This window comes from Indicator indicator, chromosome Z (assembly GCF_027791375.1).
Source record: "Indicator indicator isolate 239-I01 chromosome Z, UM_Iind_1.1, whole genome shotgun sequence".
Taxonomy (NCBI): domain Eukaryota; kingdom Metazoa; phylum Chordata; class Aves; order Piciformes; family Indicatoridae; genus Indicator; species Indicator indicator.
Window position 1 is genome coordinate 22819136 of NC_072053.1, and position 27748 is coordinate 22846883.

At 40.8% G+C, this 27748-nt stretch overlaps 1 protein-coding gene across 1 annotated transcript; it reads right to left on the reverse strand.

Moving 5' to 3' along the window:
• Positions 1-436: 436 nt before the first annotated feature.
• On the reverse strand, positions 437-27748 carry PRKAA1 (protein kinase AMP-activated catalytic subunit alpha 1). The gene is made up of 9 exons (XM_054397254.1): positions 27619-27748; positions 20239-20380; positions 16959-17052; positions 16138-16282; positions 14201-14288; positions 13117-13341; positions 7977-8463; positions 7390-7516; positions 437-1042 (listed from the first exon to the last, which is right to left on the reverse strand). Exons 1-9 carry the CDS (start codon positions 27746-27748, stop codon positions 798-800), a joined length of 1683 nt encoding a protein of 560 aa, XP_054253229.1. The 3' UTR covers positions 437-797.

Consider the following 27748-nt stretch of genomic DNA (forward strand, 5'->3'; position numbering starts at 1 on the left):
CTGCTGCGCTGTGTGTGCTACCATACTCTAAAGTACATCTGCACCAATGAGGAGCTGGCCCACAGTTCCGTTTCACAGAGCAACACTGTGCTTTTGCCCACGGGGCACCAAGTCTTCTCAGCATTAAGCCTCTCACCATTGTTGTGGACTCAAATCGGTCTACTCACAGGCAACCAAATTTCACCTTTAGTGCACTACAGAGCACCTACATGCATTTCCATCTGGTTGGGTTTGCGTGCATTTAATCAGATGTATCAGTTGTTAGAAGTAGTACATTGCAACATACTAAAATATTTATCATTTACTGCCGAATCAGGGGCAAGAAACACAGCAGTTTTAACACATTACAGTCAGAAGATGATAGCTCTCATCAACTGAGGCACAACTGTAGAAAGTGACCAACTAGTTATACTTAGGTCACTGAACTAGTAGGTGTATATTTACTTAGTGCATCAGATATATGTATTACTAGTGAAAAACGCAAGAAGATCCATCTAACTTAAATGTTCTATTCAGCCTAATGTGCACTCCACGTAAAATATTATGAACACTGCCCCAAAGGGCAAGATTTTTCCTGTACCTGTACTACGCTATTGAACAGCAGACAATCAGAATTCACTCCAGCTTCAAAATAGTATGTGTTAATTGCCAATAATCACTTCAATCCCTGTGCAAATTGCTTTCTTGTGGCTAGCTTTTTCAGCGCCTTAGTTAATTTAACTTGATTATAATCGGAAGCATCTGACTACAATTTAAGCAAGCTTATTGCTATGAAAGAAATAAGCCCACCTTCAAAATTACTGCGCAAGTATTTTAATGAGATTTGCACACATCTCAAAGAATTCTATTGTATGACTCCCTGGTCTCGGAGTTAAGTCAGCTGTAGAAGAGTCAAGAGAAGAGCTCACTGATGAGGTAAGGGATGTATCTGCAGATTTTCCTTGTGCATCAGCATCTGCCTCTTTTTGACAGGATCTATAGTTACTCACAGAACCTGATCTCTGTGGCGTTGCAGTCCCAGACTTCGCTTCAGTAATTTCCTCTGGGCAGAAAAAGGAGAGACTGAAAGTTAGCTATCACTATCAAATCAGTGATAGGAACAGCAGCCATTTTCCCCTTCTCACACTTCTAGATCTTGGGGTTTAAAACCTTCATTAATACTTTAACAGCTTTTGCAAACTGTACATATCTGATACCTAATAAAAACCCATCCTAATAGTACACAGAAGTCTTCTTCTGTGAACTGTCTGAAGGCCCAATTATATCTAGTTTAGACCAGAACTTGACATATTTTTAATTAACAAAACTCAATGGGTTAATGGTTCAACTCAGGTTAGTTACAACAAAAACAGAATAGCATCATATGGTTAATTCCAGTAACAATTCAAACATTTTCCAGATTGTTTTACTAGCACCTACTTTTATTCTATTTTTGCTTTCTTTGTATTTGGTTAATTACACCTTGTTATTGTTCAAATTTTAATTACAATTCAGCAGTACATTAATTTTTAACATCTACATTAATTTATCCTTCCCTATTTTTTTTTCCCCCATAGCATGCTGTACATTTGGGCAACAGCAGCGTAAGTGATTAGTCCTCTCTATCAAGTACCACTAGGTCTACGAAAGCACCTGTGAGTCCTTCAGACTATTACCCCAACACTTAGAAAGAGCCAACAGATCAATTCATGGCTCTGGGACTGGTGTCATTGACAGGATATTGGATTTTATGATCACAGCACAGTTTACAGGGCACCAGAGCTGCAAGCAACCAATGGGATGCACCTGTCCCAGAGCGGGAAAAGGATTCTGGAGCAGAAGTTGGCAGGGCTCATTGATAGGGCTTTAAACTAGATTCAAAGAGGGAAGGAGTTATTAATCTCATGCTCACCTGTGTGACAAACATTGGGACAGCTCACCAGAGGCAGAGGGATGGAGTGCTAGCAAGGGCTCTCAACTTGTTGCCCTGAGCCAAGCCAAGGATGAAGCACTGGGACACTCCAAGGGAATGAAGGGGGATTCACCTAAGAGGGTGACACAGCCAGCCCAGCTGAAGTGCCTCTAGGCAAATGCACACAGCTTTGGCCAATAGGGAAAGGCTGGTGACCAATGTGAGGCTCAGGGATAACCTTGGCTGCAGTGACCATAAAGCAATAGAATTTAAGATCCTCAGGGCAACTAGGAGGACATATTCCAAGCTTACAACCCTGGACTTTAGGCATGCAGACTTTGATTGCTTCAGGGATCTGCTGGCCAAAGTATCATGGAACAAAGCCCTAGAGGGAAGAGGGGCCCAAGACAGCTGGTCAGTGTTCAAAGATCACCTTCTCTGTGCCCAGGAGCAAAGTACACCCACAAAGTAGAAAGCAAGAAAAAATGCTAGGAGACCTGCCTGGATGGACAAGGAGCTCCGGGACACACTGTCCCACAAAAAGAAACTCTACAAGCAGTGGAAGAAAGGACAGCTAGAATGGGGGGCAGATAAGGAAGCTGCCCAAGCATCAAGAGACCTGGTTAGGAAAGATAAGCCTTAGATAGTATTAGAATTAAATCTAGCCAGGGAGATTAAGGGAAAAATAAAAAGTTCTACAGGTATATTAATGGTAAAAAGAAGACTAGGGAAGGTGTGGGCCCCCTCAGAAAGGAAACAGGGTAGCTGCTGACAAGTGACATGGAGAAGGTTGAGGTTCTCAATGACTTCTTTGCCTCAGTCTTCACTGGCAAGCTGCACTCCCAGGATCACGGAAGATAATGGCAGGGACTGAAAGAAGGAACTGCCCATTGTGAGTGAAGATCAGGCTGATGACCATCTGAAGAACCAGCAAGTGTTCAAGTCCATGGGACCTGATGAGATACACCCACAGGTGCTGAGGGAACTGGTGGATGAGGTTGCTAAACCATTCTCTATTATATTCCAAAAGTCATGGCAGTCAGGGGAGGTCCCCACTGACTGTAAAAAGGGAAACATAACTCCCATTTTCAAAAAGGGAAAGAGGGATGACCAGTGGAACTATAGACCAGTCAGTCTCACTTCTGTGCCCAGTAAGATCATGGAGCAGATCCTCCTGGAGGCACTGACGAGACAGAAGAATAATGAAGAGGTGATTTGGTACAATCAGCATGGGTTCACCAAGGGCAAATCCTGCCTGACAAACCTGGTGGCCTTCTATGACAAGGTCACAACATTAATAGATGAAGGCTGAGCAACTGGACCTGAGTAAAGCCTTTCTCACTGTACTTCATGACATCCTGGTCTCCAAGCTGGTGCAGTCTGGGTTTGATGGATGGACCATTCAGTGGATAAAGAGCTGGCTGGATGACCGCACCCAAAGAGTGGCTGTCAATGGGTCCATGTCCCAGTGGAGGCCAGTGATAAGTGGAGTCCCTCAGGGAGCAGTGCTGGGACCAGTCTTGTTCAACATCTTTGTTGGTGCCATGGACAGTGGCATTGAGTGCACTCTCAGCAAGTTTGCTGATGACACCAAGCTGTGTGGTGCAGCAGACACGCTGGAGGGAAGGGATGGCATCCAGAGGGACCTTGACAGGCTGCAGAGGTGGGCCCGTGACAACCTCATGAGGTTCAACAAGACCAAAATCAAGGTCCTGCATCTGGGTCAGGGCAATCCCAAGCACAAATAAAGGCTGGGCAGTGACTGGCTAGAGAACAACCCTGAATAAAGGGACTTGAGGGTGCTGGTGGATGAGAAGCTCAACGTGAGTCACTAGTCTGCATTTGAAGCCCAGAAAGTCAATCACATCCTGGGCTGCATCAATAGAAGCATAGCCAGCAGGTCAAGGGAGGTGATTCTCCCCCTCTACTCAGCTCTGGTGAGACCCCACCTGGACTACTGCATCCAGTTCTGTAGCCCCTATTACAGGAACAATTTGGACGTGCTGCAACGTTTCCAAGAGAAGAGCCACCAGGATGATCAGAGGACTGGAGCACCTCTCCTGTGAGGACAGACAGAGTTGGGACTATTTGGTCTGGAGAAGAGAAGGCTCTCAGGAGACCTTATTGTGGTCTTCCAGTATCTTAAGGGGGTATATAAGAAAGCTGTGGAGGGACTTTTTAGGGTGGCAGGTAATGATAGAACTAGGGCAAATGGAATTAGAAGTGGGTAGATTCAGATTGGATGTTAGGAAGAAATTCTTCACCATGAGGGTGGTGAGATGCTGGAACAGGTTGCCCAGGGATGTGGTGGAAGCCTCATCCCTGGAGGTTTTTAAGTCCAGGCTGGATGGGGCTCTGAGCAACCTGATCTAATGGCAGCAGGGTTGGAACTAGATGATCCTTGAGGTCCCTTCCAACCCTAACAATCCTATGATTCTAATTTTACCTTCAGTATGAGGAAGAAATATTTTCATGTTAGAAGTAATCTTCTACTTTAAATACATAACATTAGTTTGTCTCTCACCTGGCACCAGGAAGGTTATTTCCAGGGGAAATTAGCAAACAAGAGATACTGCCTTCTCACATCAAAGCTACTTTTAAACTACAGTTTGGTAAACGGAAGAGTGAAAGTTAACTGTGATAGAGAGAAAAGAACATCAATTTGGCTTCACTGTTAGAATAGAGATGGAAAATCCATGCCTTAGGTTGCATTTTCTCAAGACTTGAAGCCAGGACTGCAGCAGTTGCCCTCCCTCCAGCTGCATGGTTCCAAGCATTCACCTCCCCTCCAACAAGGATGGTAGATGGTATTTGTCCTAGACTACAGTATGGTCAGTACAAGAAAGTGATTAGTCCTCACTATCAAGTACCACAAGGTCTAAGAAAGCACCAGTATCGTCAGAAGGAACAAGGCATGAACTTCATGCCTCCTTCAGATTGTCTTGGGGGCAATCACTGCACACCTGAAGGATGGCCAAGGAATCAGGCCCAGCCAACATGGATTTAGGAAGGGCAGGTCCTGCCTCACCAACCTGATCTCCTTCTATGATCAGGTGACCAGCCTGGTGGACGTAGGAAAGGCTGTGGATGTAGTCTACCTGGACTTCAGCAAGGCCTTTGACACTGTCCCCCACAGCAAACTCCTGGCCAAACTGGCAGCTTGTGGCTTGGACAGGAGCACTCTGTGCTGGGTTAGGAACTGGCTGGAGGGCCGAGCCCAGAGAGTGGTGGTGAATGGTGCCACATCCAGCTGGCAGCCTGTCACTAGTGGTGTCCCCCAGGGATCAGTGCTGGGCCCCATCCTGTTCAATATCTTTATTGATGATCTGGATGAGGGGATTGAGTCCATCATCAGGAAATTTGCAGATGACACCAAGCTGGGAGCAGGTGTTGATCTGTTAGAAGGTAGAAGGGCTCTGCAGAGGGACCCTGACAGGCTGGACAGATGGGCAGAGTCCAACAGGATGGCATTCAACAAATCCAAGTGCCAGGTGCTCCACTTTGGCCACAACAACCCCATGCAGAGCTACAGGCTGGGGTCAGAGTGGCTGGAGAGCAGCCAGGCAGAAAGGGACCTGGGGGTACTGGTTGACAGTAGGCTGAACATGAGCCAGCAGTGTGCCCAGGTGGCTAAGAGAGCCAATGGCATCCTGGCCTGCATCAGGAATAGTGTGGCCAGCAGGAGCAGGAAGGTCATTGTACCCCTGTACACAGCACTGGTTAGGCCACACCTTGAGTACTGTGTCCAGTTCTGGGCCCCTCAGTTTAGGAAAGATGTTGAATTGCTGGAGCATGTCCAGAGAAGGGCAACGAGGCTGGTGAGAGGCCTTGAGCACAAGCCCTATGAGGAGAGGCTGAGGGAGCTGGGACTGTTTAGCCTGGAGAAGAGGAGGCTCAGGGGTGACCTCATTGCTGTCTACAACTACCTGAAGGGAGGTTGTAGCCAGGAGGGGGTTGGTCTCTTCTCCCAGGCAACCAGCACCAGAACAAGAGGACACAGTCTCAAGCTGCGCCAGGGGAGGTTTAGGCTGGAGGTGAGGAGAAAGTTCTTCATGGAGAGAGTGGTTGGCCATTGGAATGGGCTGCCCGGGGAGGTGGTGGAGTCACCATCCCTGGAGGTGTTCAAGAGGGCACTGGACGTGGCACTTGGTGCCATGGTTTAGATAGTCATGAGGTTTAGGGTGACAGGTTGGACTCGATGATCTTTGAGGTCTCTTCCAGCCTTCTTGAGTCTATGATTCATTGCCAAGGGAGATCAGATTAAACTGCCATGAAATGTGACTCAGCCTAGGCTGTAGAGCAGTCATACTCCAGTAAATCCTCTTCTCCATGCCACATGTTTTCCTAGACATGTATCTACACACCACTGGCTGTAGGTAAGTCTGCTTTAGTCTACTGTGCCCATTAAAAAAAAAAAAAAGAAAAAAGGCAATGACGCTATTAGCTCCTCCATTCACTTTGAGGAACGTATCCCACCAGGATTTTTGTGCTGTGTTACTGTCACTATATAAAAAAATGTCTTTTTACTGGTTAGACTAACTGCTTTCAAGCTTTCAGTTACTGCAAGCTTACAACTCTTACCTCATTTTGTCATCTACTAGCATTAAGGTTGACTCTGACTGACAGCTAGTAATTGAGCACAATGGGAAAGAAAATTGAAAAGGCTGAAATTGAGAAATCTTATGGGTAGAAATAGTTAAGGAGGAGGAAGGAAGAAAGAAGAAAAATAAAATAGTGATGCAAAGGCAACCACCCACCACTTCTCAAAAGTGGAATGATGCCCAGCCAGTCTCAAGACTACCTTCCTTAATCCCCATCCCCTCAGATTATTTGTTAAAGATAGTATTATATTGCATGGAATATCCCTTTGATCAATCTGGTTCAGCTCCCCAGGCTGCAGCCCTTCTTGCTTTTTCCTGGGCCAACTCATTCAGCATGACAGAGTAGGGAAAAAGAAAGACTAGATTCCATGCAAGTATGGCTCAGCAGTAGTCGTAACACTGGTGTGTTATCAACGCTGTTTTAGTCCTAGATCCAAAACACAGCACTATATAGGCTACTATGGAGAAAATTAACTCTCAGCCAGACCTCACAGAGCGATATACAGCCCAAATTAAATGCATAGACACCAAACTTTATCTTCACTAGGAAATGTTCACATTTATCTCAGAGCCAAATTAGTGTTTAAATTTGGGAGCGAGGCTCTAAAGGTAGCCCTGTTCCCTTCTGCACTAGTGGTATTAGTGCTGATGCAGACAAAATGGAGCAGTTCAGGAGCTGATATAGCTAAAACACTATTCTTTAAGGGATGAAGCAGCTAACCATTTCATTACTAGAACCATAGACATGGAAGGAAAGAAACACCAATACTGATCTAGACTGGCTTGAACTAATAAAGGGCAACATTTAATTCACATCTAAACAAGTAAATCAAAACATGTGTGCATTTAGAACGATTTCTTGTACAGACCCACCAATTTATGTAAGTGTTCACATACCATCAATGCTACGAAAGTCCAGTAAATATGTCCTGCTGTCCACCTGATACAACTGCAGACTCATTTTGGAATATGCACTTGTTACTGGATTCTTCCTTCTTACACGGAGATAGTATGGATTTACAACCTAGTGCAAGAGATTTGACTTATTTACAAGAACTGCTCAAAAACCACTGCATATTGGTATTGTCATTTCAACTCACTCATGCTATCAAGTGATGTCAGGCTTACCTGTTGAAGTTGTGGGTTGGTTTTAAGGAGAGAGGAAGGGGACAGCTTTGGGAATTTTTACTATTTGTTGGGGGCAGGGAGGGTTGGTTGGTTGGGGTGTTTTGTTTTTTTTTTTATGTAACAGGAAAACATTACTACAGTCCCAACAGAAAAGCTAAACATGTTAGCAAGACTTTTTTCCCCACTCAGCATAAACAGCCCCCCCAAAACCCTTTCTGCACAGCAAGCACAGGCAATCAGCACATGCACATGAGATTATTTTTCACCGGGGGAGAAGTTTAATGCTCCTAGGTTACGTAACCACACAACCGAAACAAAAACGTATTGTCTACTGTAAAGATACTTTATTCTTTTACCTTCCATTCATAATCCAGTTGTTTGATTGCTCGGCACACTTCAACCATGATATCATTTGGTCGACTCTGACTCCGTATGCCCAAATGCCACTTAGCTCTTCTTACACCTGGGTGTTTTGACTTCTGTGGATTCAACTCATCAAGAGTGTGTCTAGGACGTGGTGCTTCTGCTACTAAAAATGGCACTCGTTCAGGATGAGGACGAGAAAGATGGTGATCATCAAGAAAAGAATCTGGTGGGCTTGTAGCCAAGTAGAAGTCTTTGGCCTCATTCATTATTCTTCTGTTATCTATAATGAGGTGATAAGCAACCACTAAAGGGTCCTGATGGTTTCGGCTGTATAGACAGCTTAGCACTTCCTCTTCAGTGCATTCAAACTTCTCACACACTTCTTTTAAGGCTTCATCATCAATCATGGTGGAGCTATATGACGGATCTTCAGGAAACAAGTATTTTGGAAGGTCCTGCTTAAACCATTCATGTTCCCTAGATTTAAGAATTAAAAAAAGTCTATGGATATAAAGCAAAATTTCTTAATATTGAATTATTTAAAAAACAATTTTTAGCCTGTAAAAAAAGAATAAGTTGTCAGTTCAAGTACCCTTTTGTGTGGTAGAGACAATAAGTACATAAAGAAAAGTAATTCTACCCTCTGAAGAGATACCCATACATTATGCAGGAGATTGAAAAACAAAATCCTCTTTCCTGTAAGTTTTCCAACTACTCTATTTCCAAAAACATCTTTATACAACTCGCCCACCAGCTTTTTATATAAATAGTGTATTTTCAGTACCACCATGTTATTTTGAGATATTTTCAACTGAAATTCTTGCGTTATATAGTTGAGTTACCAAAAAGACACTAACAAGATGAAATGTCAGTGATGGATAATTTTTTGGTGGAAGTTCAGACATAGATTTCTGAACACTGAATTCACATCCTTCCCAGCTCAAACAAGCTGCCTATGATTTAGTTCATTCAGAACACCCCCAGCTGTTTCTTGAAAGGGTTGAGGAAAGCTACAGAAGGGTCAACTTGTATCTCTTTACTGCTGTATTCACAAGCTGGCATTCATAAAAGAACATGTATAGAAGGAGCCACATATGATAATTCAGAAAAAAAAGCAGATTGTTTACTGTACCCGGGGCAAACTGCTCATCTAGACAAAGGGTGTGCCATAACACTGATTTAGAAGCACCAGACGGTCACTCACTCATCCCACCACAGTGGCATGGTGGGGACAATCAGAAGGTTTTGTAAAAGCAAGAAATAAATGTGGGTTTCTACAGTGGAGATATAGGCCAGTAAGGAGGAAGCAAGATTCTCTTCTAATTCTCAAGGCTGGCTGGCCAATCCATCCATATTGATGCATCCATACTCCCATCACCAGCACTGAGTAGAGAGATACAATCACATCCCTGGGCCTGCTGAACACACTATTCCGTGATACAAGCTCAGATGCCATTGGTCCTCTTGGCAACCCAGGCATACTACTAGCTCATGTTCAGCCAGCTGTCCATCAACACACCCAAATCCTTCTCTGTCAGGGACCTCTCCAGTCACTCCTCCCCAAGCCTGTAGTGTTGCATGGGGTTGCTGTGGTCCAGGTGCAGCAGCTGACCCTGTTGAACCTCAAACAATTGACCTTGGTCCATCTGTCCAGATCTCTCTGCAGTCTCCCTGCCCTCCAAGCAGATCAACACACCCACCAAACTTGGTGTCATCTGCAAAATTGGTGAGGGCGCACTCAATCCTCTCATCCAAGTAATCGATGAAGATGTTAAATAGAACTGACCCCAGTACTGAGCCCTGGGGAACACCACTTTTAACTGGCTACCAACTGGATTTAATTCCATTCACCATAACTGCTTCAGCTTGGCTATTTTTCACCTAACAAAGCACAAACAGTTTCTCCAGAAGGATGCTGTGGGAAAACACATTGAAGGCCTTACTAATGTTGAGGTAGATAACATCAACAGCCTCTCTCTCATCCACCAAGCAGGTCACCTTGTCATAGAAAAAGATCAGACTGGTTAAGCAAGACCTGCCCTTCACAAACCCATGCTGACTGGGTCAAATCATCCTGTTGTCATGTGCATGACATGATGTCACAGAACGTATCTGGATGGAAGAGACCTCCAGGATCATCCAGTCCAACCTTCAACCCAGCACTGAAGGGTCAACAGTAAACCATGTCCCTAAGTGCCAGGGCCATGCTGCTTAAAAACCTCCAGGAACAGTGACGCCACCATTGTCCTGGGCAGACCATTCCAATGTTTGATAACCCTCTCCAGAAGAAAAGGTTCCTAGCATCCAGCCTGAACCTGAAGCAGCTTGTAAACATTTCCTCTAGTCCTGTCACTTGCCACCAAGGAGAAGAAGCTGGCCCCCTCCTTGCTCCAACCTCCCTTCAGGTAGTTGTAGAAAGTGATGAAGCCTCCCCTCAGACTAAACAACCTCAGCTTCCTCAGACGCTCCTCATAGGCCATGTGCTCCAGGCCCTTCACAAGCTTCATTGCCCTTCTCTGAACATGCTCCAAAACCTCAGTGTCCCTCTTGTAGTGAGGGCCCAGAACGAAGACAATGCTTGAGGTGTGGCCTCACCAGTGCTGAGTACAGGGATGGATGGTCACCTGCTGGCCACAGTGTTTCTAGTACAAGCCAGGATCCCAATGGCATTTTGTCCACTTGGGCACACTGCTGACTCCTATTTAATCAACTGCCAACTAATATGTCCAGGTCCCTCTCCCTCTGAAAGCTTCCCTACTGTCTAGCAGTTTGACAGACACCTTGCTTGGTGTCATCTGCAACGTTACTGAGGATGCTCTCAATCACCTCATCTAAACCATTAATAAAGGTATTAAAGAGGACAGGCCCCAGTACTGAATCCTGCGGGGGACACCACTACTGACTGGGTGCCAGCCAGACTTAACTTCATTCACCACCACCCTTTGGGCCCTGCCATCCAGACAGTTTTTTTTATCTAGTGCAGAGTGCACTTATTCAAGCCTTGTGCCATGAGTTTTCATAGAATCATAGAATCAAGAAGGCTGGAAGATACCTCAAAGATCATCGAGTCCAACCTGTCACCCTAAACCTCATGATTATCTAAACCATGGCACCAAGTGCCACGTCCAATCCCCCTTTGAACACCTCCAGGGATGGTGACTCCACCACCTCCCTGGGCAGCACATTCCAATGGCCAACCACTCTCTCTGTGAAGAACTTTCTCCTCACCTCCAGCCTAAACCTCCCCTGGCACAGCTTGAGACTGTGTCCTCTTGTTCTGGTGCTGGTTGCCTGGGAGAATGCTGTGGGAGACGCTCTAGATGGACTGCTTCATGATTTTCCCTGGCATTGAGGTCAGGCTAACAGGCCAGTAGTTTCCTGGATTCTCCTTCTGGCCCTTCTTGTAGGTGGGCATCACATTTGCCAACCTTTAGCCCACCAGTGCCTCACCAGTTAGCCACAAGTGCTGAAAAATGATGGAGAGTGGCTTGGTGAGCACTTCCACCAGCTCCTTCAGCGCTTGGTCACTCCTTGCCAGTGGGATGAGGAGAAGAATCAAGAGAGTAGAAGTGAGAAAAACTTGTGGCTTGTCATAAAGATATATATTATTAGTATTAAAATTGTTTAAACATTTTAAGAAAAAAGACAAATGAAAAAGAAAAATAAAGGGAAAGTAAGCCTCAGGAAAGACAAGTGATGAGAACAAAAGCAACTGCTCACCACCAACTGAACAATGCCCAACCAGCCTCAGAGTAGCAGCTCCCCTGACAGAGCAGAAAGGTATACAACAGTGCTGTTGTCAATGCCATTTCCAGTACGAACTCAAAACACAGCCCTATACAAGCTGCTATGAAGAACTTTAAGTCTATCCCAGCCCAAGCCTGTACAGTAGACCAAGTTCTAGTCAGTGCAATCCTGAGAACAAGCCTCAGTACAAACACTCTGAGCAAAATACATTTTCATCAGAAGCAACCATTTACTTTGGAAGCAGAAAAAGCATTTCCTATACTACTACAAAGCACAGTCCCAGCTGCATGGCTGAACACAGGGGATTATTTTGTTACTACTCACTGCAGTAAGCCTCCCCCTTGCATGTACACTCCAACCCGCCCAGCAGCAGATTTAAGGTACACAGGTTAAATGCAGTTTGTCCTTTAAACTGTAAAGTGATGTGTCTTAATGACTAATAGGACAGAACTATTTTAAGATGAAAAATCTCTGTAACTAACATTTTTCAACATCTCTTTCACACCATTTCTCTTCTGGAGTTACTTAACATGACATCCACTCAAATTTTACTATAATTACTGCTTCTCACAGTGCTTTGATTTCTGAAAGAAAGTACTTCACATTGTAATAAAGTAGGAAGGGATAAGTGCTCAATTTTTTTTCTCTGAAAGAACATTAACATTGTTAAGTTCCTCACTTTTAAACCCCAAAGAGGCAGCATTTTCATTAAGTTAGTATGTTAGAGTTCTCCCTTTGAAGCTTCTTACAAAGGAAATGGGAAAATTTAACTAAGCTGCTTCATAGAGTACAGCTCCATCAGCTACCAATTAATTTTTATTTCATCCACTGCACACTTGCCAAATGAGTCACCTTCCCTAGAACATCCTCTTGGAACCTGGAGTCCATGATGGCTATCTGTACTTATAAGCTGTAATTTACAAGTATTTTGATTAAGCAGTTATCACTCTTACACAAATTCACGCCAAAGTTATGAAGCTAGAAAGTGCTATCTTGCATGCAGAACGTCTTAACAGATGATTTTTCAGAGCCTGGAGAAATATGATTAGAAGTAGTAGTTATCAGATTGAAGAGTCTGAGGAAATGATAGCATTTACAGTACACTGTTCAGTGGCTCTTAACAGAAGAGCCTTTTTTCTAATGAAGTCAAGACAATGCAGCTTTCACAAACCATTCTGCAGGTAAACAGCTTAGCTGTATATAATTCCATTTTTCAACCTACCACATATGACCTCTAATGGACACCTCACTGGAGATCAAAACTATCAGACCTATACCACTAGAAACTGAATTTCTCAGTTACATTAATTATTTCTTTGTTCTGTGTACATGTACTGCGATTATGTTCCAGCATCCTTGATCAGGCAACAATTACTGTTTTACCTAATATCTCTGATTGTTGCTCTCTTCATTGGATCCACTTGCAGCATGTGCTTCAAAAGACTAATTACAGATGGATTCAGGTACTGAGGGGTATAAAAGATACCATCACATATCTTCTTAAAAAGGGTTGGCACATGATCATCATCAAACGGAAGCGTTCCACATAACAAAGCATAGAGAATAACTCCACTGCTCCAGATATCTACTTCTGGACCTGCATACAATCTGGGGAAAAAAAATTAACTATTAGTCTTTTTTTTCTATACTATGTTAGGTTGTATCACAATTTTGGTTTTCATCTACTTTCTTACATTGCATGTCAGTAATTAAAAGTGGATCAACTTGGGACAACGAATCTACAGGTACTACTATACTCTTTCAGGTCAATGTCAAGCATTCCTGTAACTTTAGTGTCCTTTCTTTTCAAGTATGTAACAGAGCACAAGTACATAGTTTTCTTCTCTAGTGTAATAATCCACAAACGCAATTTAAGACAAAGGCAAACTTAAAACCTGCATCTACTACTAGGAAACCACATGTTATACAGTGTTGCCATTTTTCAGGGGAATCCGTGCAGTTATTTATCTCTCAGAAGGTTGAAAAGTTTAAGACAAGTCTGTACAGCAAAATTTGTCACATATTCTGTGCTACTGTCTATATGGACAGACATCTGGCCTCCAATCAGCAAGAGGCAGTATGATGATGAGTAGCTTAAAGTAGCAGATTCAACTATTATCTAGTAACAAAAAACTGGAAAGTTACCTCCAAACTGAACATCTATTCTGTAGCAAATATTTCACTGCCACACAACCTCACAGCACTTTGCCTGTATTTCTACCTGTACCTCTAATTCCACAGTCTGAGCTGTGAGTGATATTTTTAAACCCATTAAGGCACACTAGATTTGAAGCATTAGATGAGGAACTATTTAAAGCTAGTTCATAGAAGCCTTAGATATTCATGAAAAATTAATAATTAAAAGTTCCATCCATAGTTTTAATTCACCTAATTTTGCAGCATTTAGAATCAAGCAGCAAAATGGCTGAAGTACATGCACACATGTATCCAATATAAAAGAAACTACCTTCCTGAAATTACTTCTGGTGCAGCATAGTTAGGGGAACCACAGCTTGTTCTTAAAAATTCTCCATCTGACATCATATTTGATAGACCTGAAAGTGTATAAGAGCAACTACTAAAAATTCAGAGAGTAAAGTGATTTCATAGTGCATATACCATCTAGAACAAATCACTAGTAATTCACACCAGAAAAAGAACAAAAACTTATCTCGGTAAATAAGTAACATTGTTTGGAATTACTAAAATTTGTATAAGAGCATGCCCTGTAATCCCCCATTTAGTTTACCAGAAACTTCAGTAATATCAACTCATTATTGCACACAGCCTAGAAATATTTGAGAACATATTCATTACAAGAGAAAAAGCCATTTAGATGACAAGCATGATAGAGAACCAAGGAGGTCTAAGGCAGATGGAGCAGCATAGCAAGATAGAATTTTGGTCATTACCACAAAAGTCTTTAAAACCACATCTGCTTCTAATGTCAAAGAAATGGAAGAAGCTACCACAGAATTATCTAGAATTCTGTAAGAGTTTAATACAGTTATATATATATAACTCTGTAAGAATTACATAGAATAAGGCAGCTGAATGCACAGCTTCCCCACAGTTTAGACACCTACGCAGCTCAGTTGGTTCCTGAATTACCGCAGTAGTTTGATTTTAGATATTCTGTTAGTAATTAAAGTCTACCTCAGAACTAGGCCATCTTCATTCAGCAGCCCTCAGTACAGTCAAACCTGAGTAAAAGACCTATCCCTCTGGAACAGCTGTATAAAAATATCTTTTAGTTTCATCAGCAGAGGCTACATGATCAAGGCTGCTCTAAGTCAGAGAACTTAGTCTCCAAGAAAGAATTAGGCACTTTTTACAAAGAGAAGATGAAAGAATACAGCTTGGCTAATCTCCATATTCTAATACACAACAGCTTTTATTAAACCCCTGTTTAATACACTAGTCACAATTAATAGAATGCTACAGCTTTGCTGATGTTCAGATTACAAGAAGTTTTTTTTTTAAAGCTTTTGTACTTAATTTGTTTGCCATGTAAGCCATTTCACTCAATGCATTTTCTATATGCAATTAATCAGTATGAATCACATTGCCCACATACTTGAATATCATACTTTAAAAATACACTTTGGATACTCTGAATTACCTAGCACCTTTCAAAGTGTTTTATATGGGTGAGTGTTATCCACTATGTCTACAAGAGATAAATCATGATGATACAGAAGTATGCCTTTCTTATTAAGCTTATATGGTGAGGTTTCCTGATTCAGATAGTTTCCAAATCTAGCAGCCAGTCTTCTCAGCAGCTGTGCTGACAAAAAACTAGTACAAGCAATTAAGCTTTCTGATTAGCTAGGCAAATATACAGCAAAACCACACATGAGTTTGCATGATTAGCTGTTTCATTACTTTTATCTTTTATGCTTTAATTACACTGCTTGAATCACATCTTTATATTTTTCAAAGTGAATACGGAGTAGTTTAATAGAAGGACTAGTATATTTCAGTATAGCAATGTGGTCCTTGAACATGATTTAACTGTCTTTGCACTGTACTTCCAAGAGAGCTAAGTATTTGTTTTAAACAGTGAAAGAGGCACTTAAAGCATATTTTAAAAGTGGAAAGGTCAGAAACTAAGTCCATTTAGCATTTAACAGAAAATATTGTTAAGCAAAAACAAGTAACTTAGATCACAATTTCACCCAGTCACAAATAAAAAAAAAATCTGAAAAGAAGCCTTCAGATGAAAATAAGGACTTCACAGGAGTTATGAATGTAAAGCAAAATTACATTCTTGCACTTCAGATTCTTACACTGTTTCTCACCACCTGGATATTCAAGCATACACATTTCAATAAATAACTCCTACAGCAATTGTGAGGATCTAAACACCAGAAATATAATCAGATATAAAACAGGAATGCTTACCAAAGTCAGCTATCTTGGCATTCATGTGTGCATCAAGTAGCACATTTTCAGGCTTCAGATCTCTATGTACTACCATATGCCTGTGACAGTAATCCACACCAGAAAGGATTTGCTGAAACAGACGTCTACTTTCCTTCTCATCAAGCTACAACAGACACAGGTTTAAAAACAATTATGATATAGTGGAAGATGACCTGTTTTTCATCTATCTGAATTAAAGGAAATTTTCCAGTAACTTAAAATTAACATTTTATAGTTTTAGTACTTTATACATCAGGTTATCAGTCCCAGATTCCTGGCCATCCAAGCAGTGGTGATGACCCCCCTCACAGAACAGGGGAGTGTAACAGCAATTAGAGCAATGCCAGTAAAATCTAACAATTTCAAGTCACAAGCAGGAAACCCAGACCAAAACCTCTGCTGGACAGGAACACCTGTGACCTTTCAATGGCTAGGGACACATCTATTGTCCTCTGCTTCCTCTGAGGACTGAGTGTCTCACGTTCCTGTCATTTTTATACACACATCGAACTATGTATTAAGATTTCACCCAATCTGTGGAGGTCATGGTGATTAGATATGGTAAGCTGTATTTTAAACTCTGCTTCTGTTACTACATTGATTCTGCTTGCACAAATCATGTGCCATTGTAACCATAAATTCTATGTACACTAATCATAATATCCTCTTAAGAAAAAGCTTTTGTTACATCATTCTGCCAAAGATCCCTAAAAAGAACCTGTCTGTCCCCTCAATTTTGGGTAATACAGGAAAACAGTCACAGAATGCAAGTTAATGATTTGTAGAGTTGAAGTACTTACCCTTCCATTTTTACAGATATAATCAAACAGTTCACCTCCTGAAACATACTCCATCACCATGAAAATGTCAGTTGGTGTACTGATGACCTGGTACCTGATAAGAGAAGGTATCAGCTAGTCTACACACAGTAAAAGATACTGTTTACATTTAGTTAAAATGAAAGTTGGGCAAAGTATCAGATAAAAATACACTTCAAAATACTTATCAGCCAATCTAGAGCTATCAGAATGACAATATGTTTCAGAAGGTATATCCTCTACTTTCATCATATGATGCCACCTCATCGAAGACTAACAGGAAATTTTTATTTTCCACCAGGAATATTGTATTTGTACTTTCAGAGGGGTCCAAATGATTTCTTTCAAATTATTCATAGTGCTGCCTCACAGACAAGCTAGCTTGTTGCAGTGAGGAAGGAATTCAGAAGTACTTTGCTAGTGTCTCAAGAATTACACTTTTCACAATCACGCATGGAAAAAACGTGGCTTGCCATAAAAAAACTGTACTTCAAGACTAGAAAAAAATGCTCTTAATAATCATTAATATAATCTTTTACAAAGACATCTAAATTTGTCATAAGTATTTAAAAGTACCAACACTGGTTATTATATTTTTATCAATTAAATAAAAAAAAATACCCTTTAAAGTTTTGAAATAAACGAGGAGATTGATCATGAACTAGTTAAGACACTCTGATTTTGTTCTACTAATCCTTACCTGAAAGTTGTTAATTTTCCCCTTAGAGCAGACAGAAGTGATCAATTTTTAATGGAACAAGGAAATGAACACTGACAACACTTTAGCCAAAATTCAGATATTAAACTGAGAAAACAGGAGATAGCAAATCAGGTGAAAATGAATGTTTCAAGGTACTACACTTAAGCATGCAAATATCTGAACTGTAATAAATAACCGAATTCACATACATTGCAGAATGGCAACACTCTTCAAAATGGTTTCAAGAAAAACGGGAAAACAAAATGTGCTTCTGCTTAGTGAGAAGTTATTCTTGAATTAGACTATAGGAGTTCAGACTATACAGGTGAACGTATGCACCTTTAACTTAAGCTTAGTGTTACAGTGAACACTTCAAACCCTTCTGAGGCAGTTACCACCATGGAGATCTTCAAAGTTAGTTTTACTTAAAAGACGCTTTAACTTTACCTCAGTTGAAGGTACCTCATGTATTTACATATCAACATTCTGAAACCATGACTAAGACACTACTATAGAAACAGTATTTTAATCTTTTCAACCCAGAAGTTATAGCCATGCTTCTCTATAGTCAGCTCATTCTTCTGTTTATGGAAAAGGAGGTTGTGGAATAGTTACATACCTATAGTACGAATAAAGTTATCGAACCACGTAGCATAGAAGACCAAAATGCAGAAAGAGGAAATTTTATGTAGGAAAAAAGATGTGTTCTATTGCTAGAGGTTAAAAAAAACAGGTTAAAAAAAGCTCCAAAGAATTTTTTGTTAAAGCACAGTATGTAAAGAAAACCTTATTGCAACAGGCTTGTAATTGTATATACTGCTAAAGCCACGTATGAAATTTTTCATGAAGCACGATGTCTGTTTTGCTGAAAAGAAAAATCAATTTATTTTATCCCAAATATTGTAAGCTGGTCTTTAACAGTTCTCCAGTCCAGTTTCTAATAGCACAAGCAGCATGATCCTAAATTACCAGCAAGTCCATCTGTGCAACAGTCTCAGCTGATCAACTGGAAAGTTGTGCATCCATCATTTTTCCATTATCTCCTATAGCCTGTCCCTTTTCCCTACACGCAGGAGAAAACATTCTGCCTCTAAGACCCAAGAAAGAAACTGTCATCTAAAACTTGTTAAGATGAGCATAAATTTAGTGACACCAGAAGTACAAGTTCCTGTTCCTGTATCTCAGTTGATACAATGAGTTTTCCTGTCTTGTTTTAGCTACAGGTAAATCCTTTTGATTAGTTGACAAACTCTTACTGGCAGCACTGGCAGTTTTGCAGCTAAATTAGCTCAATAGCCTTCTGAAAACTAACCTACTGCAGAAGTTAGCCATTTGGTTATACACAATCTACTTTAGCTGTCGCCAAATTAAGGGGGGCCTATAGAGATGGCCTTTGTCAGCAGCAATACGGACTTCAGTCAAAACTCTGCCAAGGGGGAAAAAAATTTAGAATATGTCACAACAAAAACTGACACCACAATTAAAACAGAGAAAGACAATGAAAGTCACTAACATACAGGATGTGCAGGTTAACCTTACAGGAAATAAAAGTGAGTGGGAAACAAAAGCATTTATAATTTGTTTCCTTAGACCAGACTTGAAGGATCTACTCTGCATGTACTGTATTCTGAACTCCACTACCAAACTCTGATAAATTTATAAATACCTCATTTAGCCATGTGGTACCAGCTATATTGAAGAATTATGAAATACTGCATTTAACAAACTGCACATCCTTAACACAGAAGAATCGCGCAGTGCAATCTATATTGAAAAACTATACATTACTAACAAGCACATCACTAAAAATATTTCAAGTAAGAAAACAATAAATTGACTATAAAAATGCCCTTAAATCATTTTCTAAGCAGAAAAATTATTAAATATAACCATAAAAAGAAAACTGAAGTAGCATCTAAGAACAGAGATGGACGCTACAAGAAGTATCTTTCATGCCACTACCTTTTATCACAATATCACAGTATATCAGAGGTTGGAAGGGACCTCAAGAGATCATCAGATCCAAACCCCTTGCCAGAGCAGGATCACTTAGGATAGTCCGCACAGGAATGCATCCAGGTGGGTTTCGAAAGTCTTCAGAGAAGGAGACTCCACAACTCCTCTGGGGAGCCGGTTCCAGGGCTCTGTCACCCTCACTGTAAAGAAGTTTCTCCTCATGTTGAGGTAAAACCTTCTATGTTCTAGTTTGAACACACTGTTCCTTGTCCTATCACTGTGTATCACCGAAAAGTGCCTGACTCCCTCCTCCTGACACCCCTCCTCACATATTTATAGACATTGATCAGTCTCCTCTTCTCAAGACTAAACAGCCCCAGGGATCTTTTATACATCTCTCCAAAAAAATCTGTTAAGCAAAGATCTAATGGACGCTCTCCAGCAAGCAGAGATGATCAATTTTATGAAAAGGCATTACAAAGGATACTGGAAATGGCTGCATACTTGGAAGCTGTTACTTTCCTTGTAAGATACTGCCTTTCAAATGTTTCACATTAGTGAGAGCAAAAAGAGATTACATGTTTGATTATAGCAGACAAAACTTACAGCTTAATTATGTGAGGATGCCTGAAGAGTTTGAGGTTCTGAATCTCCCTGCGGATTTTTCCTACAACATCAAGGCTGCGAATCTTTTGTCGATTCAGGATCTTCACTGCAACTTTATGGCCAGTCAACTCATGTTTGCCAACTGCAAGGAACAAGGAAGTATTTAGTCAGCATTTTCAATTGCTCTGTAAAGACATCAATTTGCCCATTTCAGCTGTAGCTGAGAAACACAAGATGTTAGAATTCCACACATCTCCATTATCTTTGGTGAGATTGAAAATCAGACAGTACATAATTTCTGTGGTCCTACTCCAATTTTTCTCACAATTCTATCATTAGTTTAACGGAATATGTGAGAAAAACCTTAAACCTAACCCTCAGTAGTCTTGCAGTTTGCACCATTACAAAGCATATCCCCACGGATTGCCATACTTCCTAATGAGGGAGACCATTTTTTCTCCTTGCCTATGTCGATCCAAACTCGTCTGACTTGCTAACCCACTCAGACATACTTTCCTCCAGCTCTTCTACTTTATCTGCAAAGATCACTCTTACAAGAGAAATAGCTGCTATTTTTCCCCTCAAGAAGCCCCTTTCAGCAACTCTGAATTATCACTGAGTTTCTGATCAGTTTACTTGAAGAAATTATTTGTCCTTGGAGCAGTCTCACCTCATATATATACTCCAAAGCCTATGCAGCAAACACCAGAGTATTATTATAAAAAGGAAATGACAAAAGTTACAGGAAATGCACAAAAAAAATCCAACAGTAACTACAAGATGCAATGCAAACCTGCAACCTCACACATTACTCAATTTCAATCCTATTTCTATGAGAGTTTCTTTTTTCTTCCAACAGAAGAACTCAAAAAAGTCTAATATATTTTCTACACAGCTACCCCTCTTATTCTTTAATTTTGCAGGTGATACTAGAAGTAGCTACAAAGTTGCTGAGAGTATTTTTCTTAAACCAAACATCACATCCCAGGTTAACCACAGAAGGCAGTACCTCTTCCATTAGAAGGCTCTGCTGCCAGCATCAGTGTCTATATGCAGTGTTTATATCTATACCACTTAAATTCACCACCCTGATTCCTACCTTACGAAGATAAACCAGATTCCAGGGACACCTATATGGTTCATTCTTGTCTACTTGAACAAATATTGGTAACAGACCTGTGCTGAACACACTATTCATTCATGTGAGTGCCCCTCTTCAGAGTTTAGCTAAGCCCTAGGTTTTTTTAAAATATATCCATGGGCAGATCTGGCAACAGCAGTGATCCACAAAAATCTTTCTGTATTCAACCAAAATTTTAGTAATAATTAGCAAACATCTATCAATCCATAAATCTCATGACCAATACAAGACATTCTTGATGTTTTTTGACTCTATAGCAAGCTAGAAAACAATGCAAGTGAGCAGAAATTCTTAGCAGAGGGAAATGATATGCAGAATGATTATTTTTACAATAAAAAGATAGCCACCATGTACAATAAAGCAATTTGTCTTAACTCCTGTAGGTAAGCAACTAGGCAGTGAATTACCCAAGCCCTTGAACCATCAAAATGTGGTGGTGAGATGCCTTCTGCACCTCAGAATACAGAAGGGCTCTGACTGCAAGGTGAAAAACCACATTCCTCACTCAAGATTTGTTACCTGAGTATGTCCACAATAAGCACAACAGCAGGCAGGCAGACTTGTACTGCTATGGAATAGAATGCAGGACAAAGCCCACATGCATCACAAGTTGCAAACAAACCATAAAGCATTGATCGGAAAGCGCCTAAAACTGCGAAATCATGTCACCTGTGAGAACTATTTGCTTTCAAAGAGATCTAGAATTGAAGTAATCACGTATCCTTTATTTACTTCAATTCAAATGTGATTGAAGTTTTAAAGGAATCCCAATTAATCACCTATGTTCATGCTAAAGATTAAGGAATCATTAAAACATTAGAAATGCAAATATTCCATTTGAATAAGAATCTATAGCAATAGGACAAGGAGGAATGGTTTTACATTGAGGGAGAATAGGTTTACACTGGATCTTAGGAAGAAGTTCTTCGATACAAGAGTGGTGGGACTCAAAAATAGCTTGCCCAGGGAGATTGTGGATGCCTCCTCCCTTGTAGGTATTCAAGGCCAGGCTGGATGAGACCTTGAGCAGCCTAATATAGTTGTGAGGTGTCCCTGATCATGGCAGGGAGGTTTGAGTAGGTGATCTCTAAGGTCCCCTCCAACCTAAGCCATATAATTATATGAATTAGAAAGTCATTGCCTGTCAACAATGTGAAGAAAACTAGAAGTATTTTGGGAAACAAAACAAAACCACAAAACCAAACAAACCAGCACCAAAGCCACCCACACCTTTAATCAGTTACTTCAAGTTTAACAATATTTTTGGTTAGTAAGAAACAGATTGTTAGAAACTACCCAAAAATTTGCTAGGACATACAAATTTGTATCTCCTTTGCTTTAAACACCTTCTTAAATGCACTTTGTAATTGAGTAACATGTATGCCACTGTGTTATAAAGTCTCATCAGCTAATCCCTTACATTTATGAATTTTACCTCTTAAGAGTATCAACATTTCATTAGAACTCAAAGGAATTTTAGAAAGTAATTAGTTACAATATACATTCGATATACAAGCCACATAAGAAAAGGTTTTCAAAATATATTTTATTCAAAGCAATTCAACATTTTCAGTTGACTGAAACTGACTCTAGCTGCGAGAGCATTCAAGACTGCATGCCTCAAGCCTCAGTTTTATTCATTAACTGAGAGAAAACATGGTTTTCTACTTCATAACAGTTTCCCAACTTTAAGTACTGTAATGAAAACCTATTATGGTTTTGTGCAGCTGCAAATTAAATTTAAGATTATAACAAAGCTAGCTTTGTAAGATATGCGTTTCCAATAACCATATACTTCACAAAACAAAGCTGCTTAGATACGGTTCAAGGTATTTGTTATCAATAATACAGCAGACACTAAATGGTAATAGACTGCTGACTACTGAATTTGGCATAAAGACAGAACTCAGACCAAGATCTCAGATGACCACACCACTTAGAAATTAGAGGCCAGCATTATCTTTACAAAAGCTACTTTGTATTACCTCTTGATAGAAGTTTTACCTATAAGAGGGAAGGCTCACAAATTTGAAGTGATCAAAACACATTAGTCACCTTAATCCTCAACCACCTATCAGTTCTTCAAAAGAATCATTGCAAAAAAATAAATTTACAGACCTAATATTTCCCTATAATTTCTATTATCAGAACAAAGAAATGTGTTCACTATGGCTATGCATAGCACCAAGATTTCCATGACACTGACAGAGTCTCAAAGCAGCAGCAACTTGTTTTATCTGAAGTCCAGGAACAATAGTCTCTAAACTCAGTTCAGCAGCTCTTCAATTGGAAAACTGATTATGAGGCTATCCAAAGTAAATACAACATTCTCATGAAATGCAGATACCAATCATGAAGTTGGTAGAAAATAAGATGAACAAGCATCTATTGTCCTCAATGACACATCTCTGCAACAGGCCAAAAATCCAACCTGAGGCTCAAAGGAAATTAGCTAAAAATGAGCTAAACAACTATTTTTTTTTTGTTAGTGAAAACAAGTCAATACTGTGCAAAGACACACTGCTGCACAACATTACATAGCAAACTGACCTTCACCATCCATTTCCAATTTTTTATAATCACATTGAACACAGACCTATTCACATCTGCTGCAGACAAGGGGTTTTAACCTATTTTTACAGGCTAGAACATAACTATTGTATATTTACGACTTTAAGCAGCACCTCTCATTTTCTCAGTACTAATCACTGGAACTCTGACTACTCCTTTTATGAAAGCTGAGTTTATTTCAAAAAATAAAAGTTTGCATTTGGTTTCAACAGTAAACATCTAGAGTGTTTCGTTGGGTTTTTTTTTTTTTTGTTTGCTTGTGGGTTTTGTTAGTTTAGGGTTTTTTTAAATAGAACATTAAAAAAATATAGGGATAGATGTTTTATACTGAATTGTGTTTCACAGTTGATTTAGGTTCAGTACTTCCTACTGCTCCACAGCTTTTCACTCATGTAACATTTCAGCTTTGCCCAGGCTATCTATTAGAAATAGCTGGTCTCCTCTATGACTATCTGTCATAAATACACTAGCAAAAAAAAAATGTCTTTTAAAATTTTATTGGGAATAAGGATAAGCAAAGCAGCACACTTGGCTGAGAAAAGGGACAAAACCACAGCTATGTAAGAAGGAAAAAAAGCTATTGCTGTTGCTATCTCATTTACATAAACAGGCTTATGTTAAATAGAAAGCAGGGATATAATAATGAGTTCTTAGAATGTTCTGGGGTGCTCATGAGGAGGATAGGATCAAAGGATGAAATAATCTTTCTCCCAGTGCCTGCTGAGAGGCCTCCCTCTTTAAACATGCACTGTTCCCAAGGTCTCTTATCTGAAATCCACACATTCCAAGCCAGAGCCAGCACCGCTTTTATCTTTGGTCTGTCTGGTTAGAAATCAGTGCGAGCTTTTTGAAAACGGCTCTTGCAATCTTTTTAAAACAAGCTCCTTGAACTTCACTCCTAGCTCACCTTTTGACACAAGCCACATTCTTATTAATATTAGTAATATTCATAACACTCTCCACCTGAGGAACAAAAGTAAGTTGTGTCAGTCACGTTGTTAACTCAGGCTAGTAGAGCCAGATGAACAGTTAAACTGGAAATCCTTCACATCATAATGGTTACCTGTAAGGGTAAAAGCCTAAGTAGCAGAGTGAATTAATCTGACAGGTACCTTGACAGCAGGAGAACTTTAACAATTAAGTTAAGCACTGTTTTTAAAGTTTAATCATATAAGGCTGCTGCCACTGTTACAATTAAAGATCACTTCAAAGAAGCCACACACTTGACCTGATATAACACATCAGCTCAAGAAAAGCTCTACCTGAATAAAAAAAAAAAAAAATGAACACATTTGTTAGTTTTTCACTTCACTGATGAAGACATATCAGAGCAACTAGAGAAGAAAAAACTATGGTTACAGGAAAACAACCACACATCTGTTATTAGATGAAGAAACTGAGTCCTCAGGAGGAAAACCAGCACCATATAGATGAAAGATGTCCTTTATTAAGATAAGACAAAATACAGTACATGATCCAGTGCAAATAAAAGGAAAGAACTCACACAAAAGGTCTTAAAACAATCTGTATATGGGAATAGAACACAGGCTCATGAACACTTACACTTTCTTTCAGATACTAAATAAATTCCCAAGCCACTTACAGAAGATATTCAATATGTAGTATGCTGCATTTCACATCCTTAAGAAAAAATGGTAATACATGCATTTATGTACTTTTCACATAAAATACAGTTTCAAAGCAACTTGAACACCTAATGCCAATCAAGTAAGGCAGACAGAGTATTATGGCAATTCCTTTTTTTTTTAACCCCACTAAGTGTTTCAAGCTAACTGTATTTCATTAAATATTAAACAGGAGAGATGTTCAGTAACATTAAAATCGTAACAGCAGCTCCACAAATGGATCATCTTTCCAGATTTCAACTTCAGACAAGTTTTTGCCAATACAGATTAAGAACAGCAGTGTTAGTGCAACAATGCACTCTGAACTCTAAGAGCATGCTAACACATTTATGGGTATGCCAACCTTAGTTTTGTGTGATGTACTGGAGGGTAAAGCAAACACACACAACATTTCAAAACAAAAAGCACCTATCTTTGACTCCTCCCCTCATCCTCACAGTTCCTGAGGTAAGCGAATCTGATGCCCATCTTCTGTCTTATCTCGTTTCTTCTCTATTTAAGCAGCTGCTAGGTTCCAAAAGAAAGGAATGGTACTCCAGCTGCCAGTTAGGGGTCACTGTTCTCAAGTAGCTGGAGATGGAGGTGCCACTTTGTAAGCTTGCTTTGAAATTAGGAGACTCAAAGGTCTATACTCTCAAAATATTCTCTGCTGCTTTCCCAAGTATTCTTAGAAACAAACATGCTTATGTTTTCTCTATATCAGTATTTTATTCAGAACATGCCAATAGTTAAAAGAACTTGTGCAGAGAACATGCTACACTGAAAAAAGGTATCATGCTAGAAGTCAGCTAGCACTGTAGATACAAAAGAATAAACCATGTTTTTTACTTGTTATAATCAATCCATTAGGTTAACCACAAGAAACCTCAAACAAGCTAAAAATAACCAAACAAACCCCACAATATACCCTAATCAAGGACTCATTTGTGAAAGGATGCTTTCAAGTTGCTTAGGCCAATATTTGAACATACCTCACAAGCACAACAGGAACGGTATAAAGCACAAGTTTTTCCACCTGTGGTGGACATCAAGAGAAAGTTTAATTTCCGTTTTATTTCTACTAGGTTTCGAATTTCCAGCATGGCATCCTGCACCACTACTGGGACAAGTTTTTAATGTCTGAGCTGGAAAGGGAAAAAATAAAAATTGATAACCACTGGTCAACTAGATTTAGCATAAAGTCCTTCCATATGGGCGTATCAAATGCATTACTGGTTAATTCCAAACTTATCTTTTTATGCTTATTTCTCTCACTGTAGAGGGAGAAATCCTACCTTCCTTGAAAGGTCATCAAGTGTTAACACTTGTGCCGCAAAATACAACGTAGTAACACCTCAAGAACGAAAGCTCATTACATACCTAGTGGTATTTTAAATAAATGCAGCGATATTACTTTCCAGCAATTACTTCCGTAAATACAGCAATTATTTCCCGCTATGGGTCTGCAAGTCCCGTCCCCAGCAAGTCAAGAGTCAGTGACCTCTTTCCGAAAGCCGTTCCCTTCATACCAGGCGCTGTGTCCACAATACCGCAGTGGATCGCGATCCCCGGCCGCAGACACCACCTTCTGCTCGCTGTCCCAGCCGGGCTGCAGTCGCACTCATCATTCTCCGTCCTTCCGCCTCCGTTCGGACCGCGCTACCAGTACCGCTGCAGCTCAGTGACTCACCCGGCGCGGCGGGAACGGCGAGGTAGCGCCCAGCAGCTCAGGTTTCCCAGCGTTACCCGCCCCGTGAAGCTCGGCCCGGCGCAGCACTATGGCCCGGAGGCGGAGAGGAGAATAGCCGGGACCTGGGCGGCGGCGGCCACGGGCCCCACATGCCTCCGCCCTCCCCGCTCCTCATCCAGGCTTCGACAACTGCCCAACCCTAGTGGACCGGCCGCCATGAGATGACCACTGGGGAACAGAGACCCTTGCTTAACCCGACACACCTAGCCGGTGCGTTGCGCCCTCCTCCCCGCAAACCAGATGGGCCATGCCGCTCCACGGAGCAGGCGGCAGTCCCGCTCCCCATCGCTCACCCTTGACTTTGCCGAAGGTGCCGACGCCGAGCGTATCGCCCAGAATATAGTGCCCGATCTTTACTCGCCCATGCTCGTGTTTCTGTTTATCCGCCGCCGCCATCTTAAGCCAAGGCCCGCGTCTGCGCAT

Coding starts and splice junctions, on each gene's coding strand:
- PRKAA1 (XM_054397254.1), bottom strand. CDS start 27,748: ATGCGCAGACGCGGGCCTTGGCTTAAGATGGCGGCGGCGGATAAACAG. Junction 16,283..16,958: donor ATATCTGTAAAAATGGAAGG/GTAAGTACTTCA, acceptor TGTCTGTTGTAG/CTTGATGAGAAGGAAAGTAG. Junction 14,289..16,137: donor TGCCAAGATAGCTGACTTTG/GTAAGCATTCCT, acceptor ATACACTTTCAG/GTCTATCAAATATGATGTCA.